Source organism: Corylus avellana, chromosome 6, assembly GCF_965113065.1.
Source record: "Corylus avellana chromosome 6, dhCorAvel1.hap1.2, whole genome shotgun sequence".
Lineage (NCBI taxonomy): Eukaryota > Viridiplantae > Streptophyta > Magnoliopsida > Fagales > Betulaceae > Corylus > Corylus avellana.
The window spans coordinates 23273642-23300748 of NC_142495.1; the positions used below are offsets into that span (position 1 = coordinate 23273642).

The following is a 27107-nucleotide window of genomic DNA, read 5'->3' on the forward strand; positions in this document are numbered from 1 at the left end:
GTTGCGATTTCTGTTTGTGGTGCTGTTGGTTTGGGTTGCTGACTGGTAATTGGGTTTTTTTTGGGCTTGGGCTTTGTTGGGCTTGGACTTGCTGGGCTGGCTGGTTTGGACTTGCTGTTTGGGGTTGCTAAGTTGCTGGTAACTTTGGGCTTGCTGGGATTGGGCTTTGTTGCTGTTTGAGGTTGCTGATTGGTGTTTGCCTTGTGTGGACTTGGGCTTGCTGTCCAATAGTTCTGGTGGGCCTGTTACTTCTTTATCAAGTATTTTAATTTCTAATTTTCTTATTTTATCATGTCTTCTAGCGAGACTTTTGGGGTTCGTTTTACTAGAAAAAATTATGCTGCTTGGGAATTCCAGTTTTAATTATTTGTTACGGGAAAAGAATTGTGGGGCCATATTGACAGTAGTGATCCAGCTCCTACGGAAACTAAGGAGTTGGCTAAGTGGAAGGTCAACGATGCACGTGTGATGTCTTGGATCTTAGGGTCTGTTGATCCTCTTATTGTGCTTAATCTGAGGCCCTATAAGACTGCGAAGACTATGTGGGAGTATTTGCTGAAGGTTTATCATCAGGACAATACGGCACGCCATTTTCAGCTGGAATATGAGATTGCTAGTTACACTCAAGGCAATCTCTCCATTTCGGAGTATTTTTCTAGTTTTCAGAATTTGTAGGGAAAATTTTATGATATGGTTTATGCGAAGGTACATGCTGCATCTCTCTTTGCTGTTCAGGCTGTTCATGAGCAGAGCAAGAGAGATCAATTCCTGATGAAATTACGCTCTGAATTTGAGGTTACTCGCTCAAATTTAATGAACCGGGATCCTTCTCCATCTTTGGATGTTTATTTTGGAGAATTACTTCGTGAGGAGCAGCGTCTTCTCTCATAGGCTACGTTCCAGCACGATTCCAACCCGAATCCAGTAGCCTATGCAACCTATGGGAAAGGGAAGGGTAAGGATATGCGCAAAGTCCAGTGTTTCAGCTGCAAGGAGTATGGTCATATTGCTGCCAAATGGGCAAAGAAATTTTTCAATTACTGTAAGAAACCGAGCCACTTTATCAGAGAATGTCCCACTCGGCCTCAGAATCGTCAAGCTATTGCCTATCAGGCTGCAGTAAACACCTCTTCTGCTCTAGTGATGTCCTCAGCCTCTTCTTCTGCGGCTAGATCAGCTGTTTTTACTCCTGAAATGGTCCAGCGGATGATTCTGTCAGCCTTTTCTGCCTTAGGGCTCCACGGTAATGGTACTATTTCGTCTAAGTCTTGGCTTATTGATTCTGCAGCATCCAATCATATGACCAGATCGTTTGATACTCTTTGCAATGTTCGTCCATATCATGGTTCATCTCATATTCAAGTAGCTAATGGGAGTCATTTAGCTATTAATGAAGTAGGAGATATTAATCCTTCATTCAGAGATGTTTATGTATCTCCTGAACTTTCTAATAGTCTTATTTTAGTTGGCCAGTTAGTTGAAAAAAACTGTGGCGTCCATTTCTCTCGTGATGGTTGTCTTATGCAGGATCATGTGTCGGGGAAGATACTCGCGAAGGGGCCTAAAGTTGGCAGACTATTTCCACTACACTTTTCAATTCCTAGTTGTTATCTTTGGCTTGTAGGACAATTAACACTCCGAACGAAGTATGGCACAAACGTTTTCAAACGTTTGGGTCATCTAAATTCTGTTATTCTGTCTCATATGTTAAATTCTGGTTTGTTAGGCAATAAAGAACGAGTTTCTCAAAATTTGTCATTTGATCGTTCTGTATGCAAACTTGATAAGAGTAAAACTCTTTCGTTTTCTTCTCATGGTAGTCGTGCTACACAATGCTTTGATGTTGTGCATAGTGATGTATGGGGCATTTCTCCTGTAATTTCTCATGCTCGATATAAATATTTTGTGACATTCATAGATGATTTCAGTCGGTATACTTGGGTCTATTTTCTTCGGGCCAAATCTGAGGTCCTGTCTGTTTTTAAGACCTTTGTAGCATATATTGAGAATTAATTTTCTACAAGCATTAAGATTTTGAGGTCTGATTCTGGTGAAGAATACATGTCCCACGAGTTTCATGATTTCTTACACCACAAATGAATTGTTTCTCAACGCTCTTGTCCTTATATTCCTCAACAAAATGGAGTGGCGGAACGAAAGAACCGCCATCTCTTGGATGTTGTTCGCACTTTATTGCTTGAGTCCTATGTTCCTTCTAAATTCTGGGTTGAGGCATTATCTACTGCAGTTTACTTAATTAATCGACTGCCCTCTCAGGTCTTGCATTTTGATTCTCCTTCTTATCGTTTTTATCATCAGCATCCTAGCTATCTTAATCTGCATACTTTTGGATGTGTTTGTTTTGTTCATTTACCTGCTCATGAACGTCACAAACTTTTTGCTCAGTCTGTTAAATGTGTCTTTATGAGTTATAGTATTTCTCACAAATATTATGTTTGCTATGATCCTTGTTCGGACAAATTTCGTATATCTCGTAATGTTGTGTTCTTTGAGAATCAATGTTTCTTTTCTACACATGTTGAATCATTGCCTGAGATTAGTATTCTACCTTGTTTTGATGAATTGCCTCTTCTGCCTAAACAATTCAAACCTAGAATTATGTATACTCGACGTCTACCAACTTTGCCCCTTCCCGAGACTAACCCTTCATCTGAAACTGTTTTGACAACTCCTCCGATTGACTCGCCATCTGAGACAGTTCATGAGTCTGGTCCTCGACGATCTGCTAGGGTATCACGTCCTCCTGATAGGTATGGTTTTCCCCACACTTCTTTTAATGCTACTTTATCTTCTATTTCCATCCCTACATGTTTTTCCGAGGCTATTAAATGTGAATGTTGGCAGAAAGCGATGGATGAGGAACTTCGGGCTCTTCAGGACAATCATACATGGGATGTGGTTCCTTGCCCCTCTCAAGTTAAAGCCATTGGTTGTAAATGGGTTTACTCGATTAAGCTTCGCTCTGATGGGACTCTAGATTAGTATAAGGCCCGATTAGTTGCTCTTGGAAACAAGCAAGAATATGGGGTGGACTATGAGGAGACATTTGCTCGGATCGCGAAGATGACCACCGTGCGTACAATTATTTCTATTGCCGCCTCCCAAGGCTGGCCACTTCACCAGATGGATGTTAAAAATGCTTTTCTTCATGGTGATCTCAAAGAGGATATTTACATGACTCCTCCTCCGGGTTTGTTTTCTTCTCCATGTGCCGCTGTCTGTAAGTTAAAGCGGTCTCTCTATGGCTTAAAACAAGCTCCCCGGGCATGGTTTGAAAAATTCAGGTCTACTCTGCTTCTCTTCTCCTTTGTCCAAAGTCAATATGATTCTTCTTTGTTCCTTTGCAAGACTCCGATTGGTCTCATTCTTTTACTTGGTCCTCTTACGTATGTGGATAATATTGTCATTCTGGGCACTGACTCCAGTTTGATTGCACATCTCAAGCGGAATCTTCAAGACTCTTTTCATATGAAAGACCTTGGTCCTCTTACGTATTTTTTGGGGTTGGAGGTGCACATTGATTCTTCTGGTATATTCTTGAATCAACACAAATATACCCAGGACTTGATTAGCCTGGCTGGTCTTCAGGATTGTTCTTCGGTGGATACTCCTATAGAGGTTAATGTGAAATATCGAAGTGAGGAGGGTGATCTTCTCTCTGATCTTACTGTGTTCCGACAGTTGGTAGGCAGCTTGAACTATTTGACTATTACTCAGCCCGATATTTCCTTCGCTGTCCAGCAAGTTAGCCAATTTATGCAAACTCCACGCCATCTTCATTTAGCTGTTGTTCGACGTATCATTCGATATCTTCGGGGGTCCTCTGGCTGTGGGTTGTTCTTTCCAACCGGCTCTCCCCTTCACCTTGTTGCTTATAGTGATGCGGATTGGGTAGGATGTCCTGACACTCGGCGGTCTGTCACGGGTTGGAGCATGTTTCTTGGTGATTCTTTGATTTCTTGGAAGAGTAAGAAGCAAGCTCTCGTTTCGAAATCATCTACTGAATCCGAATACTGGGCAATGTCTGCTGCTTGTTCTGAGATTGTCTGGCTTCGTGGGCTGTTGGCTGAGCTTGGTTTTTCTCAAACTGATTCTACTCCTCTTCATGCTGATAATACTAGTGTCATTCAAATAGCTACTAATGCTATTTACTATGAACGTACGAAGCATATTGAGGTAGACTGTCATTCTATTCGGGAAGCCTTGGACACTCGTGTTATCTCTCTTCCTCATGTTTCTACTGATCTCCAGATAGCTGACGTCTTCACGAAGGCTATGACATGACAGCGTCATCAGTTCCTTGTAGGCAAATTGATGCTTCTTGATCGACCAACATCAATTTGAGGGGGGATGTCAGTCAGATACGGTCTATATATATCATATAGCCATAATTAGTCTTTCTAGTTATGGCATGTTCTTGTATTATAGCTATAGTATATTGTAATTAATAGGTAGATTTTAGTTACCTTATTTGTTTCCCTAGATTGCTGTAATCGCTGAGATACAGCCTGTAATTACCTAAACAATTTCTATATAATACGAGCAACCCTCACATTGAGAGGTATTCAGTACAATTGACAATATTGTGATAAGGACAATGTAAAATCTGACACAACATCTGCCAAAAACATCCACATAAAAAGCAGACAGTTCGATCTAGGGACCCTTATCAAATTGCAATTATATGGAAAAGTACGGAAGTTGAATACCAGATAAAAGGAGGTGGAGTATTCTGACTGACCACGTCCTGTTGTTGTATCAACCCAAAATGATAGCCACAGATCATTTCCATTACGAGAAGCTTGCATTAAAATTGCTGACAAGCATATTACAACGGTAATAAGCCAACCAGAAAATGCAGCATAATTCCTGAAAGAGATAACAATGAACAAATTTTATGGTACCGATAAAATGTTCAGGGAGAAATTTATCAAGAGAAAGGCCCTAACAAAGTGCAGTTTCAAGATACTGTTATGTCCTATAAGCAGGAGAAAATATTTGTACTCACTCATATACAGTAAGTTCAACTCTGCCCTCTTTTCGTTGCTCAACTTCAATTATCTCTTGTGCTTCCTCCGAAACACCAACAGTAATTTTTTCTAGGATATTTAGTTGGACTTCAGAATTAGTATCCACGCTGGAATCTTGTCTTTGAATGTGCAAATATGTATCAAATTCATTTAGTGGAGAGAATGCTGAATATGAAGAAGCTGACAAGTCAGCTGAACTCCCCACCCACTTCACATGTCCTTTTTCCAATACAACCACCAAATCAGCACAAGATATTGCCTGGAGGTGAAGAAACACAAAACAAAATTCATTTGCATAATGACTGCCACAAACCATAAATACTCAGTGAGATTAATTTGTGAAAACTAAAATCAGAGAAAATCAATGGTCTCTTTGTACCCAAATGGTAGTTGGAGAAGGATCAAGTGTTACAAATGCTAGTTCAAGGAGAATAAGTGTGTGTGTGTCTATATATATATATATTTCACAACTAACAATATGTTCTAAGAAAAAACAATAAATTTCTCTCTTAAAATATTCCTCTTATCCACCAGCTGAACATCAATCTAAATAAAATGTTTACTTAACTCAAGTAGATATCTTGAGAAAACCATAACATTTCAAGGGAATCACCTGAACATTATGCGTACAAAGTACACGTGTGTGTTGCTTCATAAGAGGACCCAGAATTGCATTACATAAAATCCAATGAGCAACCTTAGCATCAACTGCACTGAGGACATCATCAAGCATAAAAATATCGGAGCCATGATAAATAGCCCTGTTCATAGCACAAAGTTGCAAGTTGTAGTTTGATAAGAATCCCATATGAAATTTCAAAGAAAAAAGAATAAGGTAGAATGGAAGCTAGCCACAGTGGGAATGGAAGATGCTATAACCTTGCCAAAGCAAGACGAGCTCTTTGTCCACCTGATATGTTCATTCCTTTTTCTCCAGTATAAGACATGTCTCCCCCAACCATTAACGAAATATCAACATCCAGTGCACATGCCTGTAAAGTATCTGAGTATCTGCTCAAAGAAGAAAAATATTCATGTATCCATAGTTGTCAATGTGGAGAACTACAATTTTCAAGATTTCTGGTTTTTTAGGACTTGGAACAATCGAAGATGAGAACATAAGATTTGTAAATAAAAAGGGTAAGATTAAATGGTGAGGGAAAAGAAAATTTGTATTGTTGATAGAATCAGAATAATTTTAATAAAGTCTGTCAGTGTAGTCAATATATCAGGAAAATTTGGCCATCCAGACATTCATTAGCTACCAAAATTTGACTATCCAGACATTCATTAGTTCTCGTTGGAGATGTCGGTGTTGTATAAGGTTTGGCTCGTATTCTTGGTTGTAGAGTGGCATCTTTGCCAATGAAGTTTTTGGGTCTTCCTTTGGGAGCTTCGTATAAGGCTACATCTATTGGAAAAATCGTATTGTTGAAAAAATGGAATGTCGTTTGGCTGATTGGAAGAGGCTTTATCTGTCTAAGGGAGGTAGGTTGACTTTGATAAAAAGCACTCTTTCCAATTAACCTACTTATTATTTGTCTATTTTCCCCATTCCTGTAGGTGTGGCTAATCGGATTGAAATGCTTCAAAGTAACTTTTTATGGGGTGGAAATGAGTTTAAGTTCCACTTAGTTAATTGGTCGAGATTTTTTCTTCGATGCTATCTAGTGGTTTAGGGTAAGAATTCTAATTCAGTTTAACCAAACTCTCCTGAAAAAAATGGTTATGGCGTTACACCACAGAAAGTGGGGCTTTGTGGAGATCGGTTGTGAAAACTAAATATGATAGCATAAGGGGAGATTGGTGTTCCAAGGAGGTAGTGGGGCCCTTCGGAGTGAGAGGGTGGAAATATATAAGCTGGGGGTGGGGAGTTTTTTTTTTTTTTTTTTAGTTTTGTTAGATAGGAAGTAGGAGATGGATCCAAGATCAAGTTTTGGCATGATTTGTGGTGTGCAGACCAACCCCTGAAGACAACATTTCTGGACTTGTTTAGTATTGCGTGTTGTAAAACGCAAGGGTGGCGGATCATATGTAGCTCCTTAAGGGAAATCTTCAATGGAATATATCTTTTACCAAACTTGTGCATGATTGGGAGGTGGATTTGGTCGGTCACTTCTTTCTTTGAGCTTTTGTATTCTATCAGATTGACCCATGGCGGTGAGAATAAAATATGTTGGAACCCCTCCAAAAGGTAGAATTTTTGAAGTTAGGTCCTTTTATAATGTGTTGTCCATTCCTGCTAGTTCCCCAGTATTTGAAGAGTTAAGGCTCTTTTGAGAGTGACGTTCTTTGTGTCGATGGCAGCATTAGGAAAAATCTTGACTATGGATAACCTAAGGAAGGGGAACGTTATAGTACTGGATTGATGTTGTATTTGCAAGAGGAGTGGGGAGTCCATTGATCATCTTTTTCTTTACAGTGAAATAGCAAGAGAATTATGGGGTTCGCTTTTCCGTCTTTTTGGTGTTCAATGGGTCATACCTAAAAGGGTAACAGAGTTGTTGGCTAGTTGGAGATGTTAGTTGGGAAGCATAACATTTTAGAAATTTGGAGGATGGCACCTTTGTACTTAATGTGGTGTATTTGGAGAGAGCGAAATGCAAGGAATTTTGAAGATTACAAGATTTCGGTAGTAGAGCTAAAGAATGTTATCTTCAAACCCCTTTACACATGGATAGCAACGTACAATAGTCTGCTTTTCTCTAGTTTTTCTGACTTTTTAGAATTTTCTTTTCCCTCTTCTCCCTAATAGGGGGTTTCTCCTGTATACTTCCCGTGTACTAGGATTGCGCCCCTTTGAGCTTTCTATTCCCCTTTGAGCTTTCTATTTAAAGTGAATTACTTATCAAAAAAAAATATATATATATATATATATATCAAGAAAATCAAGATCAAAATATTTATTATTGTTGACGGAATAACACCTTCTGGGATCATAATCCTTTCCAAATAATATGTTATCACGTATCGTTCCAGATAGAATCCATGGTACCTACAGTTGCAAACAGCAAAGGACAACATAAGAAACTTTCATTTTGACCGTAAATATGGTAAACCAATGTGCAGAGAAGCTTTGAACCTGTGGTACATATGCTATAGATCCACTTGAATGTATTAATCCATGAAGAAGGTGCATTTCTCCCAAAATTGAATTTAATAAGGATGATTTACCTGAACCAACCTGAATACATGTGGTTAGGTGGGTGAAGGATAATGTAGTAAATCTTAATATGGAATTTACAGCAAATGAGATTCTTACTTCAAAGATTACTACTTATCAGAGTGCTAATCTCCATTTCATTTATCGACATATACAACTAACAGAAAAGCTTTAGTTAATATTATCATTTCCAATGCTCCAGATGTACAGGAAAATCTTGGCCAAGAAATTTCAGACTAGTGGCCAAGCAGCTTCTTGACTTTTCTAAAACCACCCACTTCCAGTGCCATTAGCAATACAAGGTCACAAAATGAGAGGCACCAACTGCCTGAAAGTAGTATTCTTAATTGCATATATATTGCAATTAAAGATTTTAACAATCGTTCACAAGCCGGGAACAAAGGATATGGGTTGCAAACAATTGACAGCCAATGAAAAACATTCACAGACCTTCATTAACAAATTCTACAATGGGATTGCACATTATGATGACACATCAGTAAAAACTATCATTTAGAATCATATGCAGTATCAGTACTATGACAGATTTGAAATAAAATACTGTTACCTAGACTTGACATATAATGAACTTAAAGCAAGATAAGTGGAAAATTTAAATAAGGCACTATGAAATTTTGTTAGAGCATTCTAGGCTATGATTGAATTCATCATTTCCTTAGACTTTTGGGAGAAGTTGCAATCTACCATGGTATGAAAGCAGGTGTCCCATTTGAAAATTTAAAAAGTCCACATGTTGAGCCTAAATCACTGGAAGTCTAGACTCACACGTGAGAGAGCTAGAATATTGATGAAATGATATATTCACCATTTTTTATTAGTTTAGATTAGGGGGATTGGTAACAGATAAAAATTATTGTCAAACTTTTAAGCACATAACTAAAATAGTTCAGGACTATGTTACCAAAATACCGAGACTAGATATGTAGTAATGGATGAACAAAATTTTGAAAAACTTCAGGTACAGGTCTGACCTCTCCAATTACTGCAACAAAGGAACCCTTTTGGAGGTCTAGAGTCACATGATTCAAAACCATATTCAATTCTTTTTCATCACTGCTTGACCAATTACAACATGCATCTTGGATAACAATAGCCATGTTTCTAAAGGTAGCTTCAGACTGTTCATCCAAAGAAATTGGTGAAGGAGAATCAGCTGTCTGTTCCACCTCAGGTTTGCGCTCAGAGCAAGCAAGGAACCTGCTCAATCGTCTAGTAGATATTATGGCCTGGCATGAAGAAATCAATCAATAACCACCAAGCACAATAGAGATCTGCTTCAAAACTAATGGGACGTAGAGAACTCACATCAATGAGTCCATTAATGACCCATGGAAATGAATTTAGAGGAGATATCAAGGTATTAAACAGAGCAAGACAAGTGAAGGCCTGCAATTAAGGGTTTTCAGAGAGATCAACTTTATTGATAATAACTACATTGATAAAAGGAGATGCACGTAGAAGAAAAAAAAAATAGGAAACAATACTGTGTCACTAAGTTATCACAAGTGCTTGGGAAACAGTTAGCATACCGTTGCAGCATCAAGTTGATGTCCCATGAGTGTAAAGAGTCCGAATGTGAACAGGGAGAAAAGAGTGGGTGTTGTGGCCCAAAAGAATACACACCACGCATCTAGGTACTTCCGCGTCTAACAAAAATGCAATCAAATTCAGTACTTGTTTAGGCATGGGAAGATGGAAGTCGTCTAATCCATTGCATAAATTTTGGGTACTCAAAGAGCACAAGTACAAATCATACAGTTAGATGGGTCACTTCTGAAGATCTCGTTTCCATCAACCAGCTAGAAAAAAGAAGCTCCCAGCCATACATCTTCAAAGTGCGAATATGCCTCAAAAGTTCACCGGTCCTTCTTATCCTATTAAGCATCAAACTATTTGAATGTAAATATTCTAAAAAATAAAATAGATCTAAAAGACATGATAATCGATTCTATAGTTGCAACTGCTATCCTTTGCAATTGTTGATGTTCAAGTTGTTGCCAACTCATCCCAGCTACCTGAGGCTAACAGCCCAAATAAAGCTATAAAATTCCATGTCCAGGACAAAGCATTATTAATCTCTTCCCAGATATGCAAGCACCAGCTTTCCTTTGATTATGAGCATAAAAAGGGATAAATTTTGAACAATCACTAAACCACTAGAGAAAGATAACCATAATGTTGCAGGACAAGAACAAGAAAAACTATGTTTTGCTAGAAACGTGTCACCTACTGGATATTCCTTGTGGCTAATACAATAGTAAGAACTAGAAGGGAAAAAAACAAAATAAATTAAAAATTAAAAATTAAAAAACAAAGTAAAACAAAATAAAGAAGACAGATATATGATTTAACCTGCTTTGAAATAGTCATAAATTAAGGGTTATGACTACAGAAAGAAAAGGAAAGAGTATCTGATTACTAAAAAGTAAGATTACATTTGGAATAGCCAAACATGGTTAAAAACTACACAAACTAATAGACAATGTACCTCTTTGAGCAGAACAGAAAATATAAGCATATGAATTGACTTCAGCAGAAGAAGGTTTCAAAGAGAATGGATACACACCATCATGCAAGAATACACATACAGAAAACTTCCATGATAAAGATAAATATTATAACTACAACAGAAAGATCGAAAGGACCAAAAGTAAGCCTTCCCCTCGTTCTTTCCGAAGGCTCTTTAGGTATACTATACCTACTTCTCCAACTTATACAAACCACTTGAACTCAAAATTCCACCAGGAAACTTATTCAATCTATGTTATTGCGAAGAAGACATTAATTCAAGAACTGCACTTTCTGTGTTCTTACTGCTTGTTTGTGGACAAATGTTCTCTAACACATCCCCCCCCCCCTAAAAAAGAAAAGGAACAAATTTTTTTTTAAAAAAAGGAGGTAAACCTCAAGTCCAACTGATAAAGCAAAATTTACCCCAAAGCAGAAAGAGGTTTTAATATGTTTGGTAGGGACTCGAATTCTCAAATTGCATACTATTACACAATACTTCAACCATATTGTAATACTTCAACCGTACAACATATCTATTGCATGTATCATAAAAAAATACAATTATTTCTTTTCTTAACAAACTTCAGTAGTCCTAAGGAGAATGAGATAAAAGATATTTCTACCTCTCATCCTTTTGCTTCATCATTTTCTCAGTAGCCCTCGCAATCAATTTAGAAATCCATTTATTGACTGCACATGAGAAAATTCAATCACAAAATGAAATACTGTTCCTAAAAAGTAAGTTGCAACAATTTAGAAATGTGCAACACCAGAGAATGATCTGTCCACAAATGAAGAGAATTAAATTGGCAGATAATCACCAGTGAACCCACCAATAAGGAAATAAAAGCACTCATATATATTGACAATGGGCAGATCTCACCAACATTCATACACATTATGAAATTAGAAAACATCAAACGTATTAACTGCATGTCAACAATGTAAACAAAGAATATTGATTTTAAGGTATCAAAATATGTTGGTGGGAATTCTATAGAAATATTCAAGGATACTTTTGAGATATCATTAGTATTCATAGATGCATCAATAGATTTGTGAGTCAAGGGTATTTCTAGTCATTCTAATCATTGTTGGACATGAGAGCATAATTGTGGGCCATCAATCTTAATCTTTTAGTATGTGAGCCTTATTTAGTTATTGGGCTTATAAATGACCTTTGATTTATTTTAATAGTCAAATTAGGAATTCATTTAGATTTCTGGTCTTATTAAGATACGTAAAGAATCTAATCCCTGTCATTGTACCCAAACAGTTTGAGATTTGTCATTGAGAAATTGGGTTCTGGGTCATGAAAGGCATGTTTCCCTAGTTTTGAATCCAATAATAGAAAAATACATGGTTGCTTATTACTCATGTCATTTGAGAATTAGGACACTGCATATACATACCTGGTATCAATAAGATGGTTATTGCAATTCCAGAGACAAAAGCAAACCTGACTTGCATATACAAAAGACACAAAGCCACTCCTATTTGCAATGGCAAGCTGAAACAATCATCAAACCAGAGTGGTTCAAAAAACTATTACAAAAGATCAACGCACAAACAAGCTCAGAGTTTAGATTCTAAGAAACAGGCAGAATGCTGAAGAAACTATTTACATATTAACACTACTACTTCAACGTTTTTACTTTATGGCCAATATTATCATCAACAGAAGGAAAATGGGATCTCGAGCTGCATATTGACACATAAAAATTTGTATAAAATGAAACCTAAAGAAATAAAAAGAAAAACAGAATACAAAAGCTTCCTATTGGTTATGTTTCATTGCATTATTTTAATAGCCAACACCACTGTCTCCATGTAGACCAAGGGGCTTTACAAAATGTAAATCTGTTAAAAAAAAATAAAAATATTATACACCTTTCTTACTGTAGGTAGCCTATAACACTTATATTGTTCATTACCATTTCACATATATAATTGGTCGTGCCTCAACTGTAAAACACACTTCCAACATTTTCACTTCTTGTTTGTAACATGATAGCAGAGCCCCACAGAAATACTGTTGCCACTTTTGAGCAATTGATCAAGAAGGCCATCTAACCAATGGAACATAATACATTTACAGGTCTATTGTGTTGGACAGACTTAAGCGCTTCGGCCCAATTTTGCTCTCAATACTGACATCAACTATGCCAAGTCACTAGAGGTGGCCTGAATCATTGGTTAGATTTTTTCCCCCTTTCTAATATTGCAAAATTATTGTTCAACCATTAATTAATTGTTTGAATTCTGGTTCTTTCTTTCTTCAGCTGTGAAGAAAGGACAGATGCTTTTGACCACTGGTTAATTACCATCACATAAAACTTCAAATATGTTTTTTTTTTTGGTAAGTAATAATGTCTATGTTGTCTATGTTGTTTGACATAGACAGCATTTTGGCAACACTGCTCAACTGAGGAAGCCTCTGGGCCAGATGCTTCTCAATGCTTTTCAGAATACTCATATATAACATAAACCAGGAATCAGCCATAGTTGTGCCAAAATTGTTCAAGGAAAGCTTGGCTGGAAACAGACTCATTCAACTGATGTTTTTCAATAATTACAGTGATCACTTCCACTTCTGAGAGATCAGTATGAGACCTGAGTGCATACGTTCAAAATTATGTATTATGAACTAATGCCCAGGGAAAAGTTGAAAAATTTTGAGGTGAGTCTTGCACATATTCGACAGGGAGCCTAGTAGATACTCAATAAAATATCTACGCTAACAAAAGTATCTGCTATATATTTAATTTCCGTTACCAGATTTGCAAAATTGAGAAGGCTAAGATGTCTATGCAAAGTGCCAAAAAAAAAAGGGGGCATCCTTTGACATGGTCACCTTGAACTTCATCACATGAGAAGAAGACCTAAAAACTGAAAAACAATATTGGGTTCGTTTGATAAAACTTTTTGGAGGTGCTTTTTGCTTTTTGGTTGAAAAGGTGTTCTAATGTGACATAAATGTGAAAGAAGTTTTGAGTGTTTGTGAGTATATTCTATTTGGAGTTGTTTGTTAATGCTTTTGCTTTTTTGTTAAAAAGCAAAAAGCTCCTCCAAAAAGCATTATCATATGAGGCCAATAATTTTTCAAATGTAACAATGATCTCTACTTCTGCATTTAGAACGCAGGGGAAAAGTGGGAAAAATATGCAATTCATTTGCATAAGAATAATTAAACAAAACTAATGATAGTCAATTTACTAAATTACAAGAGGAAAGGAGTAATAAAGCAAGAGCAATTACCTCCACATATCATGGAAACTGTTACACAAGTTGACAGTTCTATCAGCATCTATGGACATGAATGTCTGAATTTCCCCCTCAGAAAATTTCGACCGCTCTGCTAGGCTGATACATAGACACTGTAAGAAAGAATAAAACTTCAAATAAAGTAATCATGTGAGTTCTTGCCAGGTAAACTAAAGGCCTATCAATTCAAGGGGAAGGGGACAAGGAATGGGACATATATATATATATATAAAGGAACATGCAACAGTAACATGCACAGACCTAGATGACAATATAGGCAAAAGGAGGGGGAGGGAGGCAGGGGAGAAAAGACAACAACAACAACAAAAAACAATCTGACTGTATGGTTATAGCAATAATTTCCTCGAATAAAGATATCAATAGAGATAAAGAGAAATTAAGAAGGTATCTAAAAGGAGCTCTACAATATGCTTGAAATTCAAAATGTCAAGCACTATCATATACATGATTTAACAGCAAGCAATCCATTGCCACCTAAAAGGGCGCAAGCTGAGCAGCTGGATGAATCGTTATTTTTTGACAAATTCAAAATCATGAAAATGTAAATCAACTGATTATTTAACAGGGCAAATCAAGTACCAGGAAACCAGTACAAACAATTTGATGTTGCGAGTATAAAACAGATATAATGGGTAGACCAAGTGAAATTATAGGTCTTCATTACCCAGACCATTTTTAATAAGTTTTCCTAATATTGCTTTTAATAAGTACACCTGCATGGAGTTCAAGAATATGAAACAGGACTACAATATTATGTTAAAGCCTTTAATCTATGAGATGGAGAGGCACAACTAATACATAAACCCATATCAAGCCCCCAAGTGTTGTGGGACTTTCTAACATAAACTTTTTGACCAGAACTTCTGGAAATCTCACAGCTAGAACAAATTGACCATAATAGACTCCCACAAGGAGATGGAGATTGCCCACAGAGAACAAAAGAGATTACATCAGAATTTCCCATGATTTGAACACAGGACTAAACAGAAAACTCGGACTTCAATCCTATGTTAGAAAACCCATTGCCCCAAAAGCTTAAGCAGTTCTAAAGTGAGAGAAAACAGGCTGCTTTTAAAGAGCAAAAACTGTTAATATATAATACATAGGATGTTCATAATTGACCTCACCAATCTAGTTATATTAGAACTTGTAACATCATAAAGGATGCCTTAAATGCAATTTCATTAATATTTTTTGAAGGTCAAAACTGATACAGTTCTTTGATGAAGCAGCTTATACCAGTTAGTAGAACTCAATATTCATCATCTGATCCCCAAGATTATGTATGACAACCTTTTCCTGCTCAATTATTTCCTTGTCAAGCTTCACCTTCATTTGACCTTTGTCGAGCTAGTTTTTTGCCATTGCTGGTGGAGAAACAAAATTATCTTTTTCTTTTAAAGTGATCAGAGTGAACAAATATCAGCATTTCAGCATGGTCATGTTGTCAAAGTGAAAACTTTCTATCAAAATGCCCAAAATTTTGTATTTATTAGGACCCTAAGATTCAATGATAACTTCAAAAATATGGTACAAAACCTGCTAATGGTTACATGACCAATAGATCCACCAGTCCTTGTTTTCCAACCAAAGCATTTTAATTAAAATATGTGATGTGTTACAATAAAGACAATCTTTAAAGAGTACATAAAAGACAACCAATTTTTCTCCTTTTACCAGTCATATGTTACAAAAGGTTTATGGATGGTCCACAATTATGTCATCTCCAGTAAGTTGAATGAATTGATATTCATACACTTTAAACAGAATACGGAGAAGACATACCTTCTGGTATATTACAGTCATGATACCAGATCGTAACTTTAGCTTCAGCTTGGAAAGATGGAAACTGTATTGTGTATCCAAAAAAGATCTGCGCAATTGGGACAACCATTCAAAAAATATTACTGTTAGTGGTAAACAGCATTAAGAACACAGTATTTGACAGCAGAATTAAAGTATATGTCTCTCAGGGAGAGAGAGACAGAGAGAGAGAGGTTGTGTAAATTAAAAGTAGCATAGGCTGTGAAGGTAAAAGAAACTATATGCCAGTCCATACATACAATAGTCATCCTCCAATCATGTCTGCTACAAACATAATCTAGGTACAAAAAAAGATTTCAAAGGAAAATGAAATAATATTCTTCAAATGGTTGATATTGTGTTAAGAAGAATAACTAATGCATTCAATGATTGTCTAAATGTGACATGGTCAAGTAGAGTAGTGAACCACAATAACACTGCTATGAACACCAAAAACCAGGTTTATAAAAGGCTGACACCATACAATGATATCAAGTATTCCAGAATTGACCACAAAAAAATAAAAATAAAAAATAAAAAATCTTGTGAATATAATATATCAGTTTCCTGTTGATGTTGTTATAACCATTTTAATTGAATTTGACTTCAGAATTATTGCTTGACTAAAATTATCAGGAATATTTTGTTCTTTTCCTAAACTTATTGTAAGCAGAGTTACTCCTGTTTCTCTTCTACATTGTTTAAGAGAGAAAAGCAATACTTGGAAATGTGAAACACAAGAAAAGGGAAAACAAAAAGATATAAAACAATCATTAAAAGTTCAAGAGAGTTACTTAAAGACAGATGTGAGCCCCAAGGATATTGCAAGAGCATAGCCATCCAAATGCCCAGAACCTGATAAAAGAAAGCAGTAACAAATTCCATAATAAGAGGTATAAAACCAATTAAAACTTCATAAAGAAGTCATTACTAAGAAAAATCGGTGAAACAGTAATGCAGAGTCTGCCTCTTAATGCTGTAAAACTGAAAACTGAATTAAATGCAAGAGTTCTTTGAGAACTTCTCCCCAGCCGAACCAGTTGCTAACCAAACTGCGTATGCTTATGTTTTACTCACCCCTCTTAGTGAAAGATCACAATTTGGTAACCTCATTTTTAGTATATGGAGGTAATATCCCAAAATGGGCCTAGATATCCAATATTTTTTGGCAACATCACTCATGATATGCTTGTGTACCCATATGTACGACCACCCCCTGTACGCCATGAGTGACTCTTGTATATTAATACACCTTGGGTGTCTGATGACTTCTATAACCTGTTCTTATTTTCCTGTTTTCTTTAATGAAGTTGTTACTGAAGAAATGCATAAACGTAAAGGAAATTAAAGGGAATAAAGAAAATAAATAGAAAAGATTTACATGGTTTAGTCTATGACCTATATTTACAAGACCAACAAAGGTCAAAAAATTGGGCCAACAATTACTGGCTTAGAAGAAAAAATTAAATTAAATTGAGGTTTCACCCAAATTAGAAAGAATTTTCCAGAAAAACAATGGAAATGAATCATGCAGTGATGTAATGGATCATATTATAATTTTTTTTCAACATTGGAAGAATCACAACTAAGAAGTGATCATTTGCAGCAAAACCTTGTTGAAGGAATCGAATCAGCTTATTGAGAAGCAATGGTCCCGCAAAACCAATACAATCATTAAGCACCTAGCAATATGCCAATACAATTTCATTATTATTAATTGAAATCTGCCAAAAAATATTATGTGAACTTATTTAAAAAGTAAACAAACCAGTAAGAACAAAACTATATGCTACATGTTTTTCTTCTCTATCTTCAAGAGACAGAGCAGGAATTAGAGGCAGCATCATCATTATTATTAATTGAAATCTGCCAAAATATATTATGTAAACTTATTTAAAAGGTAAACAAACCAATAAGAACAAAACAAAACTATATGCTACATGTTTTTCTTCTCTATCTAAAAGAGACACAGCAGGAATTAGAGGTAGCATCATCAAAATAAAAACAAAACCATCTACAAAGCTAGAAATACCTTTAACAAACCTAGGCGTACATATGGCCACCCATATGCACAACAGATTGCTCTAAACAAGGAGGGATTAGAGCGATTACTAATCCACTGATCTCGCCAACAGCTTAACAATGTATTATGACAGGAAGATGGATCCATATCAGCAGGTAGCTGAAGCAAATCTTCAAAGTCCAGCTGCTTTATCACACCACGATTCAACACAGAAGTGATAGATTTAAATGTCATAAGATCCCAGAAGCTCTGTGTTTTTCCCTTTGACAATCAAATTACAATTGGTACAAATTTGTCAGCTTTCGGGAAAAGGACGGAGAAGACTTAAAATAGACAGCATTCAAGAGTAGTAGTCTCGTTAGGATTTTAAGCCTCAATTGCTATGATTTATATGCAATGATTACATAATTGAAATTGTACTCTTCATGGTAAAGGATTCCTCTAGAAAGTAAAGAGTGACATTATACTCTTTATTAGAAAAGAAAGAAAAAAAAAAGGGGGGGGGGGGGGGGGGTGGGGGGGAGTCACCAGTTAATATATTATAAGGTAGTGGAGAACTGACCAAGCAACAAATATTTCACTAATTGTTCTTGTAGGGAAAGTTTATTACAGCTGCTAGGCGTCAGTCAAACTAGATATATGCTTGATTAGGCATGCCATGTAAGGCCATGTCTTAACAGACCTGCTAAAATAGATATATGCTTGATTAGGAATGAAATGTAAGGCCATGTCTTAACTGACCTGCTAATCATTATGAGGTCATGCTACTCTGATAGAGGCTAAATAGCCATATTCACATAGCGGCATTTCTTCGAATGAAATTATAGAAAGCTTCCAAATTAAAAATGAAAGAACAAAGTGGAACATTATCCTTGTTAAAGTATTAATTAAACGATTAAATTTATGGTTTCCTACCAGCTTAAGCTTTTTGAATAAGTGGTTATTAACATGATATCAAAGCAAAACTCCTAAGTTCAAATACTAACTCCACAGTTTATTCCACATTTCAGTTCAATATTCTACGTGTTAGGCCTCACTTGTTGAGAAAGAGTTTGAGTCCATACGTGAAAGAGTGTGTTAAAGTATTAATTAAATAATTAAATTCATCATTTCCTATCAGCTTAAGCTTTTATGATAAGTGGTGACTTAACAATCTTGAACTAGTGTAGTAAATGGTTCTTTTACTCTTACATATTTGTGGAGCAAGAATGACACAAGGTCTCTTTTGGAAGCACGCTTGTTTCTGTAAAGCATAGAGTCCCACTTCATTTACATTGGTTCAGATTTTCTTTTACAAAAGACTAGAGCATACAAGTACATTGAATTAAGATAATTCTTGTACAGTAGCCATAATCAAGATCTTTGGTGTCTTAAAAATGTAATAATTTCGTCATTCGTACTCCCGAAATGCAATCAGAAACAGGATAAATCATGGAAAGCAAAAGGGAAAAAAGAAATCCATATTACCTTCCTCCCCAAAAAAGAAAAAGAGCGAGTTAAGGAAGCATTTGAAACTTAGGAAGAAATTTTAAGGAAAAACAAAAGGAACTTATAAAAGATGTTTGAGAATCACCTTGTGGAAGACCTAAGGAAACATAAAGAAGCAACATATTGCAATAGTGAAAACAAGTTCCCAAGTGTTTCCAAAAGGATTCCAATCAAATTAATAAAGTTGCCCATATGCCTTTAAGACCTTCCTAAAGTGTTGGCTAGAAATTTTCCCACAGACATCCACATCCATTTTGTAAACATGCTGATGGAAAATACATTTTCCTGGTAGGACAATGTTCTTTGGCAACCAATGCCTCGGTATGAAGCTTAAAAGGTTAGAACTGAAATAAAAACTTTAGGACTGGGTGTGCATAGGAATTCCTTTGGAACATAGATTTCCCAATGGATGATTACATATAACTTCTTACATTGGTTGAATTTTATCACCAAACATATTGAAAAATCGAGAATATAAGCAACGAAATAATTCAACAAAATGAAAAATAAGATGATTGCATAATACTTACAGAATCCCTATGACCACCTTCCTCAAGGTCCATGTCAGTGGACATCAGTGACTCTTCCAATGAACTACAATTTGGGCAAGACAGTATCGTCAATGGATCTCATGAATACGATATTGATTAGGACAAAGTGTTACATCTCTACACATTACACTTAGAAGTCCAATGAGTAAATAATATAGCATATAATGCTTGCTATAATAACTTTACCACCATATTGTTGATAATTAAAGTAAAATGGAATCACAGCCCAGACAAAATTATATGCTAAGAATTGTAACCTACCACTATTACTAGATCAATTTGGATATTCAAGTTATTAGCAGGGGCTTTGCCCTCATATATGCGAATCTCCTTTCTGGCTTTATTATCAAGTGTAAAACCCAAAACCTGCTACTTTTCTTAAATGATAGTGCAACATCATGTTAAGCAATGTCTTGGAAGGCCACTACATAATCAACTACAAGAGAGGGAGTTATTGGTTTATGCAAGCGTAGAAGAAAAATTCTGGTGGCATCAATTGAGCCATTAGATGGTAAATAACTGCAGAACAAAAGAAAGCATATGCTTTTTTTTTTTTTTTCTTTGTTCTTTTTTTCTGTTTTTGAAATAAGGGATTGGGGGGGGGGGGGGGGGGGGGAAGGCTGCTGGCCTCATGTTATTCGGCTAGGTAATATTAATTATGAAGCAAGAATAAAATCTTGTCCCAGAAAAAATAGTAAAAAATAACTGTTTTTCTATCCCTTTTTGGGGAGGGGGAGAGAGAGAAAATGGTAACCATACTCTTCAAATTGGAAAGAAAACCTCAAAATCCGTTGTTCTCTTTTTAATACTCTTCTTGGTCGTAACCTTGCTTGTATTCATAACCGGGTATTTTACAAAAATTATTCAGAGACATAAGTTTTTTACCAAAGCCAATACCAATCATAGTGCCACCTGAATTCTCAGTTACAATTCTCTAGATGTGACTATGATCCAGAAAGAACAGGACTAGAAGAGAATAATTAACCAGATAATACCTGCTCTTGGAAGATGTCAGCTTTATTCTGATAATGTTAATGGATATGCCAAACACGATATCCAACAAAACAGCACAGCTCTCTTTAAGACATCTCAAAATCTGTCAAATGAAACTTGTAATGAATTGTGATTCCATCTAGCAAAAAATTTCAGATGCCGCATGATTTTACTGTACCTAAGCAATTCAGAATTTAGTACAATGTGCCAAAGAGTTGGAAAGACTTTAAAATGTCCTCAAGACGAGTAATTTTAATCACAACCTAAATGGCTTTCTGGCTAAAAGATATAATATTCCAAGTACTCTAAGATTGTATAAAAACCTCATTACTGAAATGAGAACTTAAGTAATCTCATCACCTATTTGGCATCATTATAGTGTTTCAGTTTTTAGAGTGGTCATATTAAGCCTGTATAGACTCTCTGGTTTGGAGGAGCTGTCAGACAATGGAGTGTATTTAGTTACCTTTACACACAGTCAAGCTGCTTTTTTAAGATCATTATTCAGTTACATCTCTATCTCATTTAGCCCTTCTTATCTATTTCCTTTTCAGATTTCAGGTTGATGATCTCCATTCGTTGTGCCTCTTTGTGCTAATGATAAATTCTTGAAAGAAAAAAAAAAAAAAAAAAAAGATATATACATATATAGGACATGGAAAAAATATGAAGAGGTAAGTACTAGTTGCAACCGTCCCACATCTGGTCATCCAGACACCTTTTTATTTTCATGAAAAGTAAAAGCCAATGAAGCATTTTACAAAAATAAAATCATCCCAGGTGTTGAAGGTTTAGAGAATTGATTTAAGCCTTCTTCACAGAAGATAACTTAGCGTGTATGTTTGTGACCAAGCTATGCAACTATTGAGATCTGAACTATGTGTAGTGAAGCAAATAAAACAGGCAGACATTTCTTAAATAGGAATAGGCAATGTAATGTCCCATCCATCCAGAAATGGAAAATTTACCAACAGAGAAAACCACGGGAGACAACAGAACATGGCAAGAAGAAACTTCTAAGAGAGAAATAGTACCTCCAACGAAGAAAATGTTGCTAGCAAATAGAGGATGCCCAATAGTGGTTTTACAATCCACCAGAAACAAAGCACCGAGTTGCAAAACACGTACTGATAGTTGGCCAACCTTGAAAAGAGTATGATAGTTGTCTACATATTTGTAAAAGCAAAAACTAAGAACACAAACATAAAGTTAATATAAAAAAAATTAAATTAAAAACAATGTAGCCAATGACTAGAAGTTGAAAAGCTTACCCAGACTGCAAACTGAGAACATCTGAAAAACCATTCATGATGAACAATAAAATCTCCATGAAGTGCTTTCTTTAAAAGCAAAACCACGTCCAAAAAAGACAAACACGCTCCCAAAGCAGGAAAATAATGCAAGAAGAACTTTTCTCGTGCATTTATCTGCATGATCTTCTGAAAGCTTAGTGTATCTTAACTTCTTCAAATGAAATTTGAAAAACAAAAATACACTGACACAAATAACAGAGCACCCAGCTTCCTATGTAAATTAGAATCAACTAAGAAACCAAAAACTGTGCTCTACACAGTTCAGAAGTAAATAAAGAAGCTTGATAGATATCATATCGTTTATGCGTATACCACATATTGCAAAGAATCTCTTTTAGGATACACGAGCCAAAAGCCAAAAATACTACAAACACTATAGATAACAGGACACTAGTTATGACATATGCAGATAATTAGAATGCATAATAGTGTAAAGAATAAAATGAATAAGTTCTTGTGTACACATTGAATGAGTTGTATTTTATGCATTATAATATTTGTTATATTGAAATTATCAATTATATTCTTTTTACAAGTCAAAGAAGTGGTAAAGAAAAATGCCAATTCAAAGATTAAGCCAGACAGTATAATAGGCGGAAAGTGCACTATAGGACTGTCTGCAAAGGTTAAGCTGGGAAAAGAAAAATAAATACATAATAATGTTTTCTAATTAATTAATGGAAGCCCATAGACCTCTAGTGGATTTTAGAGGGAAAAAGATCTAAAGGCAAACCAACTGATGATACCACAAATTGGTTGAAGACGTTAAAACATTTTGTGGATTTCATCATTGTCAAGTTTAAACTCGTATCTTTATGTGCTATATGTGATAGATCAAATTTTCAAATTCAATATGAGATTTCTTATTTGTCAATGAACAAGAAACTATTTATCAAGAAAAGCGAAAAAGTTAGAACCATAACTTGAACTGCCCATTCATTGAGAAGGACAAATTTTAAAAATCATCCAGTGGATAAAGGTAAATATGATGCAAATTGAGCAATTTGTCAATAGTTACAAATGTTTAAAAGAAAGTCCTTTTAAGCATGAAAGCAATTCCTAGGAGAAAAAACATTAGCATGGACAAATAGAAAATGTGTTCTATTCTCTATCCATTTGTGTGCATGTGAGTTTATTTTATGCATAGAAGTTCCCAAGAAGAGTTAACAAAGTAACCATTGAGATCTGAGACAAAGGAGTAAAAGAGAGAGAGTGTAACCAGTTGACAGTCATCTGGCTTTCATTGTTTCTTTTCATTTTCTGATATCACTTAAGTATCTAATCAGATTCTAGTTGAGACAAAGGAACAAACAAAAAAAATAAATCTTGGAAACTTTAACTCAATATAGATTTAGGTTTTTGTTGCCCTATAAGCAAGCAAAATGAGCATATATAACTTAGGACCCACCCTCCATCTCTGTCTGGCCCTCCTCTGAGTAAGTATGATGACTAAAATCATAACAACAGTCACCGAATTCACTCCAAAACCTAAAACCGTATGCATCATTAAGGAAATGCAATTTGTCAAAACATCAACTATTTTTTGCGTCAAAGTAAATTAACACTAATGACTAAGCCCTCGAACTATAAGGATATATGTTGGTGAAACACTCGGATATTTGATTTCCATCCCATACCTGGAAACCAGAAAGGAAAATGTCAATTCATGATCAGAATCTATTCCCTTCTACTTTTAATTCTTTGTCATATTACACAATCAATTTCATTTTAAATTATGAAAAATGAAAAACCCAACTAAGCCAGTAAATTGCATTAGCCTCAGTATTGCTAAGTCTAGGTTTTTATCAGAATTTTGTGCTACATAACAGATTTGCAAAGTCTATGACAAAAAACAGTCCAGTTTATTTTGACTTCATAAATATTAAAGGAAAAAAAGGGTCCAGATATGTTGCCACAAATAATTCAGTGAAACACTGATAGAGTGAGAAAAGAAAATAATAAATTCATTGCAACAGTAGAGACGATCTATTCGGTTATTAAGAGAACTGCAGAAAAGAAAAGGGAAATAAAATGCAATTATTGAAAATGGAAAATTTATCACCCCAACAAAGCCATTTAGTCTGACCTCGGTGAAGCAACTTCTTTTTCTCAGGATCCAACACAGTTCAAAAAGAAAAATAGCTTAGGCTCCATTAGTCTTGACGTAAAACGTTTTCAAAAGACTTTCATGGAATGATTCGTTTTCTGTTATTTAGTTTGAGACCCTTTATTTTTATAGTTTTATGTTGCATCGAAAATCTCTATATCAAAACCAACAAAAAAAACCCACAAAAACTAGGTAGACAATGGTAGTTGTGGTGGCATTGCTGGCGGGAGAAGGACGGGGGCAGTGATGGTGGTGGCGGTGCGGAGAAAAGGGAGGGAAATGATGGTGGCAACATGAGAAATGGGTGGAGGAAGGTGGTGGTGGCAGCATAAAGGAGTGGCGGAAGAGGGGTAGAGGCCTTTGTTCAAAAAAATCATTTATACCGTTTTTCGCTACATAATTTTCTTTTGCTTTTTTTTTTTTATATAAGCAGTTTAACAATATCTACATTGAAAACAGAGTCTAAATATTCTGCACAAAATGATACATCTGCTCCAAATGATACATCCAGGAACAGTTTCAATGAAAGTAAGAAAGACAAAAATACGCTCTATTTGGCTGCTGAGAAAAGAAAGGAAAATAAAACATATTCAAAATTTAAACCCGTTAAAAGCATAAAACTGCACTCAACTAAGCATAACATCAAAATTTGGTATATTGTGATAACAGCTCGTTCATTTTTTAGAAACCAAAAGAACATGTTAAGAAACCAACAAATTCAAAGTTTCAGTTACTTTTCTATTTCTTTTCCTCAAACTTTCAACTTTTCCGTTTGGCTACCCGAGAAAATGAGAGAAACTAAAAGACATTAAGAAATTGAACATTTAGTTAATTTTATTTTCTTTCCCTCAAAATTTTCTCAGCTACGAAACGGAGGTACAGCTGAGGTTCAACTAGAACAAATATTTCAGAGGCGAAGTTAGTCTGGTCAATTCTCTTTTCTTTTCTTCAAAATTGTCCCGGCTACCAAACAGCTTCACAGAAGAAATAAAGTACAGGAATTCTCCGTTCAATTTCCAACATAAACCTTTCTTCAACACTCAGCTAAATTTTCTCTTATTTTCCTCAAAATTTTCTCGGGTACCAAACGGAGGCCACCATGAAGGAATTAGAGAAAGAAAGGAAGGAAATAGGGTGCGTCAGGAAGTGAGAAAGGGAATGCGAGAACGTACGGATGGAGAATTAGGGCAAATTAGAGCCGTGAAGTCGTCCATGGATCGTTTGAAGTGTCGACTGCAAAGAGCAAATGTAACAGAGCTTCCGACTCCGCTTCCTTATTCCCCCTGTCAATGCTCATTTATAGCACGAGCAAGTTTGTCTCTGAAAAGTCAAGAAGACAAACTTTTATGTTTAACACGTGGCATACTTAGCAAAAACAAAAGGACCTACATCATGGATCATGGATGTTGCCACACCACCGATTTAACTTTAAAAATAAAAGGGAAAAATTACACTTTACTCCCCTAAAGTTTGGGACGATTTTTAATTCGATCATCACCAATATTTTAATTTTTGCAATGCACCCCCCAAACTTGCAAATTTTTTTTAATTCGACCAATTTCATCCAAAAATTTTCATATTACCCCTAATTTTTTTACTTTTTTATTTTTTGTAAGAAAAAAAAAAAAAGAAAATTTGGGTTGCAAAAATGGCCACATGGCCAGCCACCCCAAATATTTTTTTTAATTTTTTTATAAAAAGTTAAAAAAAAAATTATGGGCAATATGAAAATTTTTGGATGAAATTAGTCGAATTGAAAAAAATTTGCAAGTTTGGGGGGTGCATTGCAAAAATTGAAACATTGGTGGTCGAATTGAAAATCGCCCCAAACTTTACGAGGGTAAAGTATACTTTTCCCAAATAAAAACCTCCTCACATCAATCAAACGCTCCATTCTCTTGCATCTTCATTCCCACTCGTTTTTTCATAATTATGAATTTTATTGATTTATTCTCTAAAGTTGTAATTGTTATCAAATATATCAGTATGTCTATTTTTTGCTAAATTTCTAACCGTATTATCATGGCATACTCAATCAGAAAGCGACATATGTTTTCTTCATTAAATAAATATTAATATAAAAATTTTAAATTTTAAAAATAAATAAATAAACCATAAGATAGGGTGGTCATTCTAGGAAGGGACACAGCAACATCAAAGACTTATGCTCAATGGGGCTAAGAGAACGGAGAAGTATTGAAATGGATAGGATTTATTTAGTTGTTTAAAGAAGGTACTTTTGTCAAAATGAAACATAGGGAGCCTAGAAATAATAAAATTACTCCTTAAAAACAACTAACTTGTTTCTCTCCATTTCATTTGAAATGGAGAGGATCCAAGTCCTCGGAGAACCTGCAGGCTATCAAATGAACCATTAATATAAATGAGTTATAGCAAGAAAGCTCATTTTAGCTTGACGGTGTTTTATGTCACTCAAAATTAATTAACCAGTAATTAGCCACTTTGTCCTATGTTAAGGGCTCGTTGGAGCCACCCCTTAATTAAGGGGTGTCCTTGAGCCATCTCGTCTTTTGTTTGGAACTACCTCTCTTCTTTTTTTTCTTTCTCTTTTTTTTCTTTTTTTGGTTAATTTGAAGTTTTTATTTTTTTATTTTTTTAGTTAAAATATTTTTAATATGAATGGTATAATAATCTTTTACATTTTTTTATTATTTATTTAAGGAAAAAGAAATTACTGGAAGTGTTTTGAAAACTCGAGTATTGGCCAAATTGAAAATTCTAAACGTAAAATTTTAAAAAGTACATGCCAGTTTTAGATTTTTTTTTTTTTTTTTTTT

General features: G+C 35.4%; 1 protein-coding gene across 2 annotated transcripts in view; it reads right to left on the reverse strand.

Moving 5' to 3' along the window:
• Nucleotides 1–25574, reverse strand: part of ABCC13 (multidrug resistance-associated protein 11) — a 38947-nt gene extending 13373 nt beyond the window's left edge. The window contains exons 1-24 of one of the 2 annotated variants that reach the window (XM_059599841.2): nucleotides 25482–25574; nucleotides 23799–23839; nucleotides 23611–23698; nucleotides 22161–22316; nucleotides 21924–22055; nucleotides 20892–20992; nucleotides 19876–19939; nucleotides 17867–18118; nucleotides 17447–17516; nucleotides 16629–16689; nucleotides 15817–15904; nucleotides 14005–14123; nucleotides 12159–12256; nucleotides 11370–11436; nucleotides 9992–10109; nucleotides 9765–9881; nucleotides 9541–9621; nucleotides 9207–9461; nucleotides 8134–8235; nucleotides 7979–8046; nucleotides 5931–6062; nucleotides 5665–5812; nucleotides 5030–5310; nucleotides 4731–4890 (exon numbers count right to left, since the gene is read on the reverse strand). In XM_059599841.2, the coding sequence (XP_059455824.2) occupies nucleotides 4731–4890; nucleotides 5030–5310; nucleotides 5665–5812; nucleotides 5931–6062; nucleotides 7979–8046; nucleotides 8134–8235; nucleotides 9207–9461; nucleotides 9541–9621; nucleotides 9765–9881; nucleotides 9992–10109; nucleotides 11370–11436; nucleotides 12159–12256; nucleotides 14005–14123; nucleotides 15817–15904; nucleotides 16629–16689; nucleotides 17447–17516; nucleotides 17867–18118; nucleotides 19876–19939; nucleotides 20892–20992; nucleotides 21924–22055; nucleotides 22161–22316; nucleotides 23611–23698; nucleotides 23799–23839; nucleotides 25482–25523 (2841 nt within the window). In that variant the 5' untranslated portion in view covers nucleotides 25524–25574. The remainder of the gene's footprint in view (nucleotides 1–4730; nucleotides 4891–5029; nucleotides 5311–5664; nucleotides 5813–5930; nucleotides 6063–7978; nucleotides 8047–8133; nucleotides 8236–9206; nucleotides 9462–9540; nucleotides 9622–9764; nucleotides 9882–9991; nucleotides 10110–11369; nucleotides 11437–12158; nucleotides 12257–14004; nucleotides 14124–15816; nucleotides 15905–16628; nucleotides 16690–17446; nucleotides 17517–17866; nucleotides 18119–19875; nucleotides 19940–20891; nucleotides 20993–21923; nucleotides 22056–22160; nucleotides 22317–23610; nucleotides 23699–23798; nucleotides 23840–25481) is intronic. The other variant, XM_059599842.2, reaches the window with a different exon arrangement.
• Nucleotides 25575–27107: the final 1533 nt, after the last annotated feature.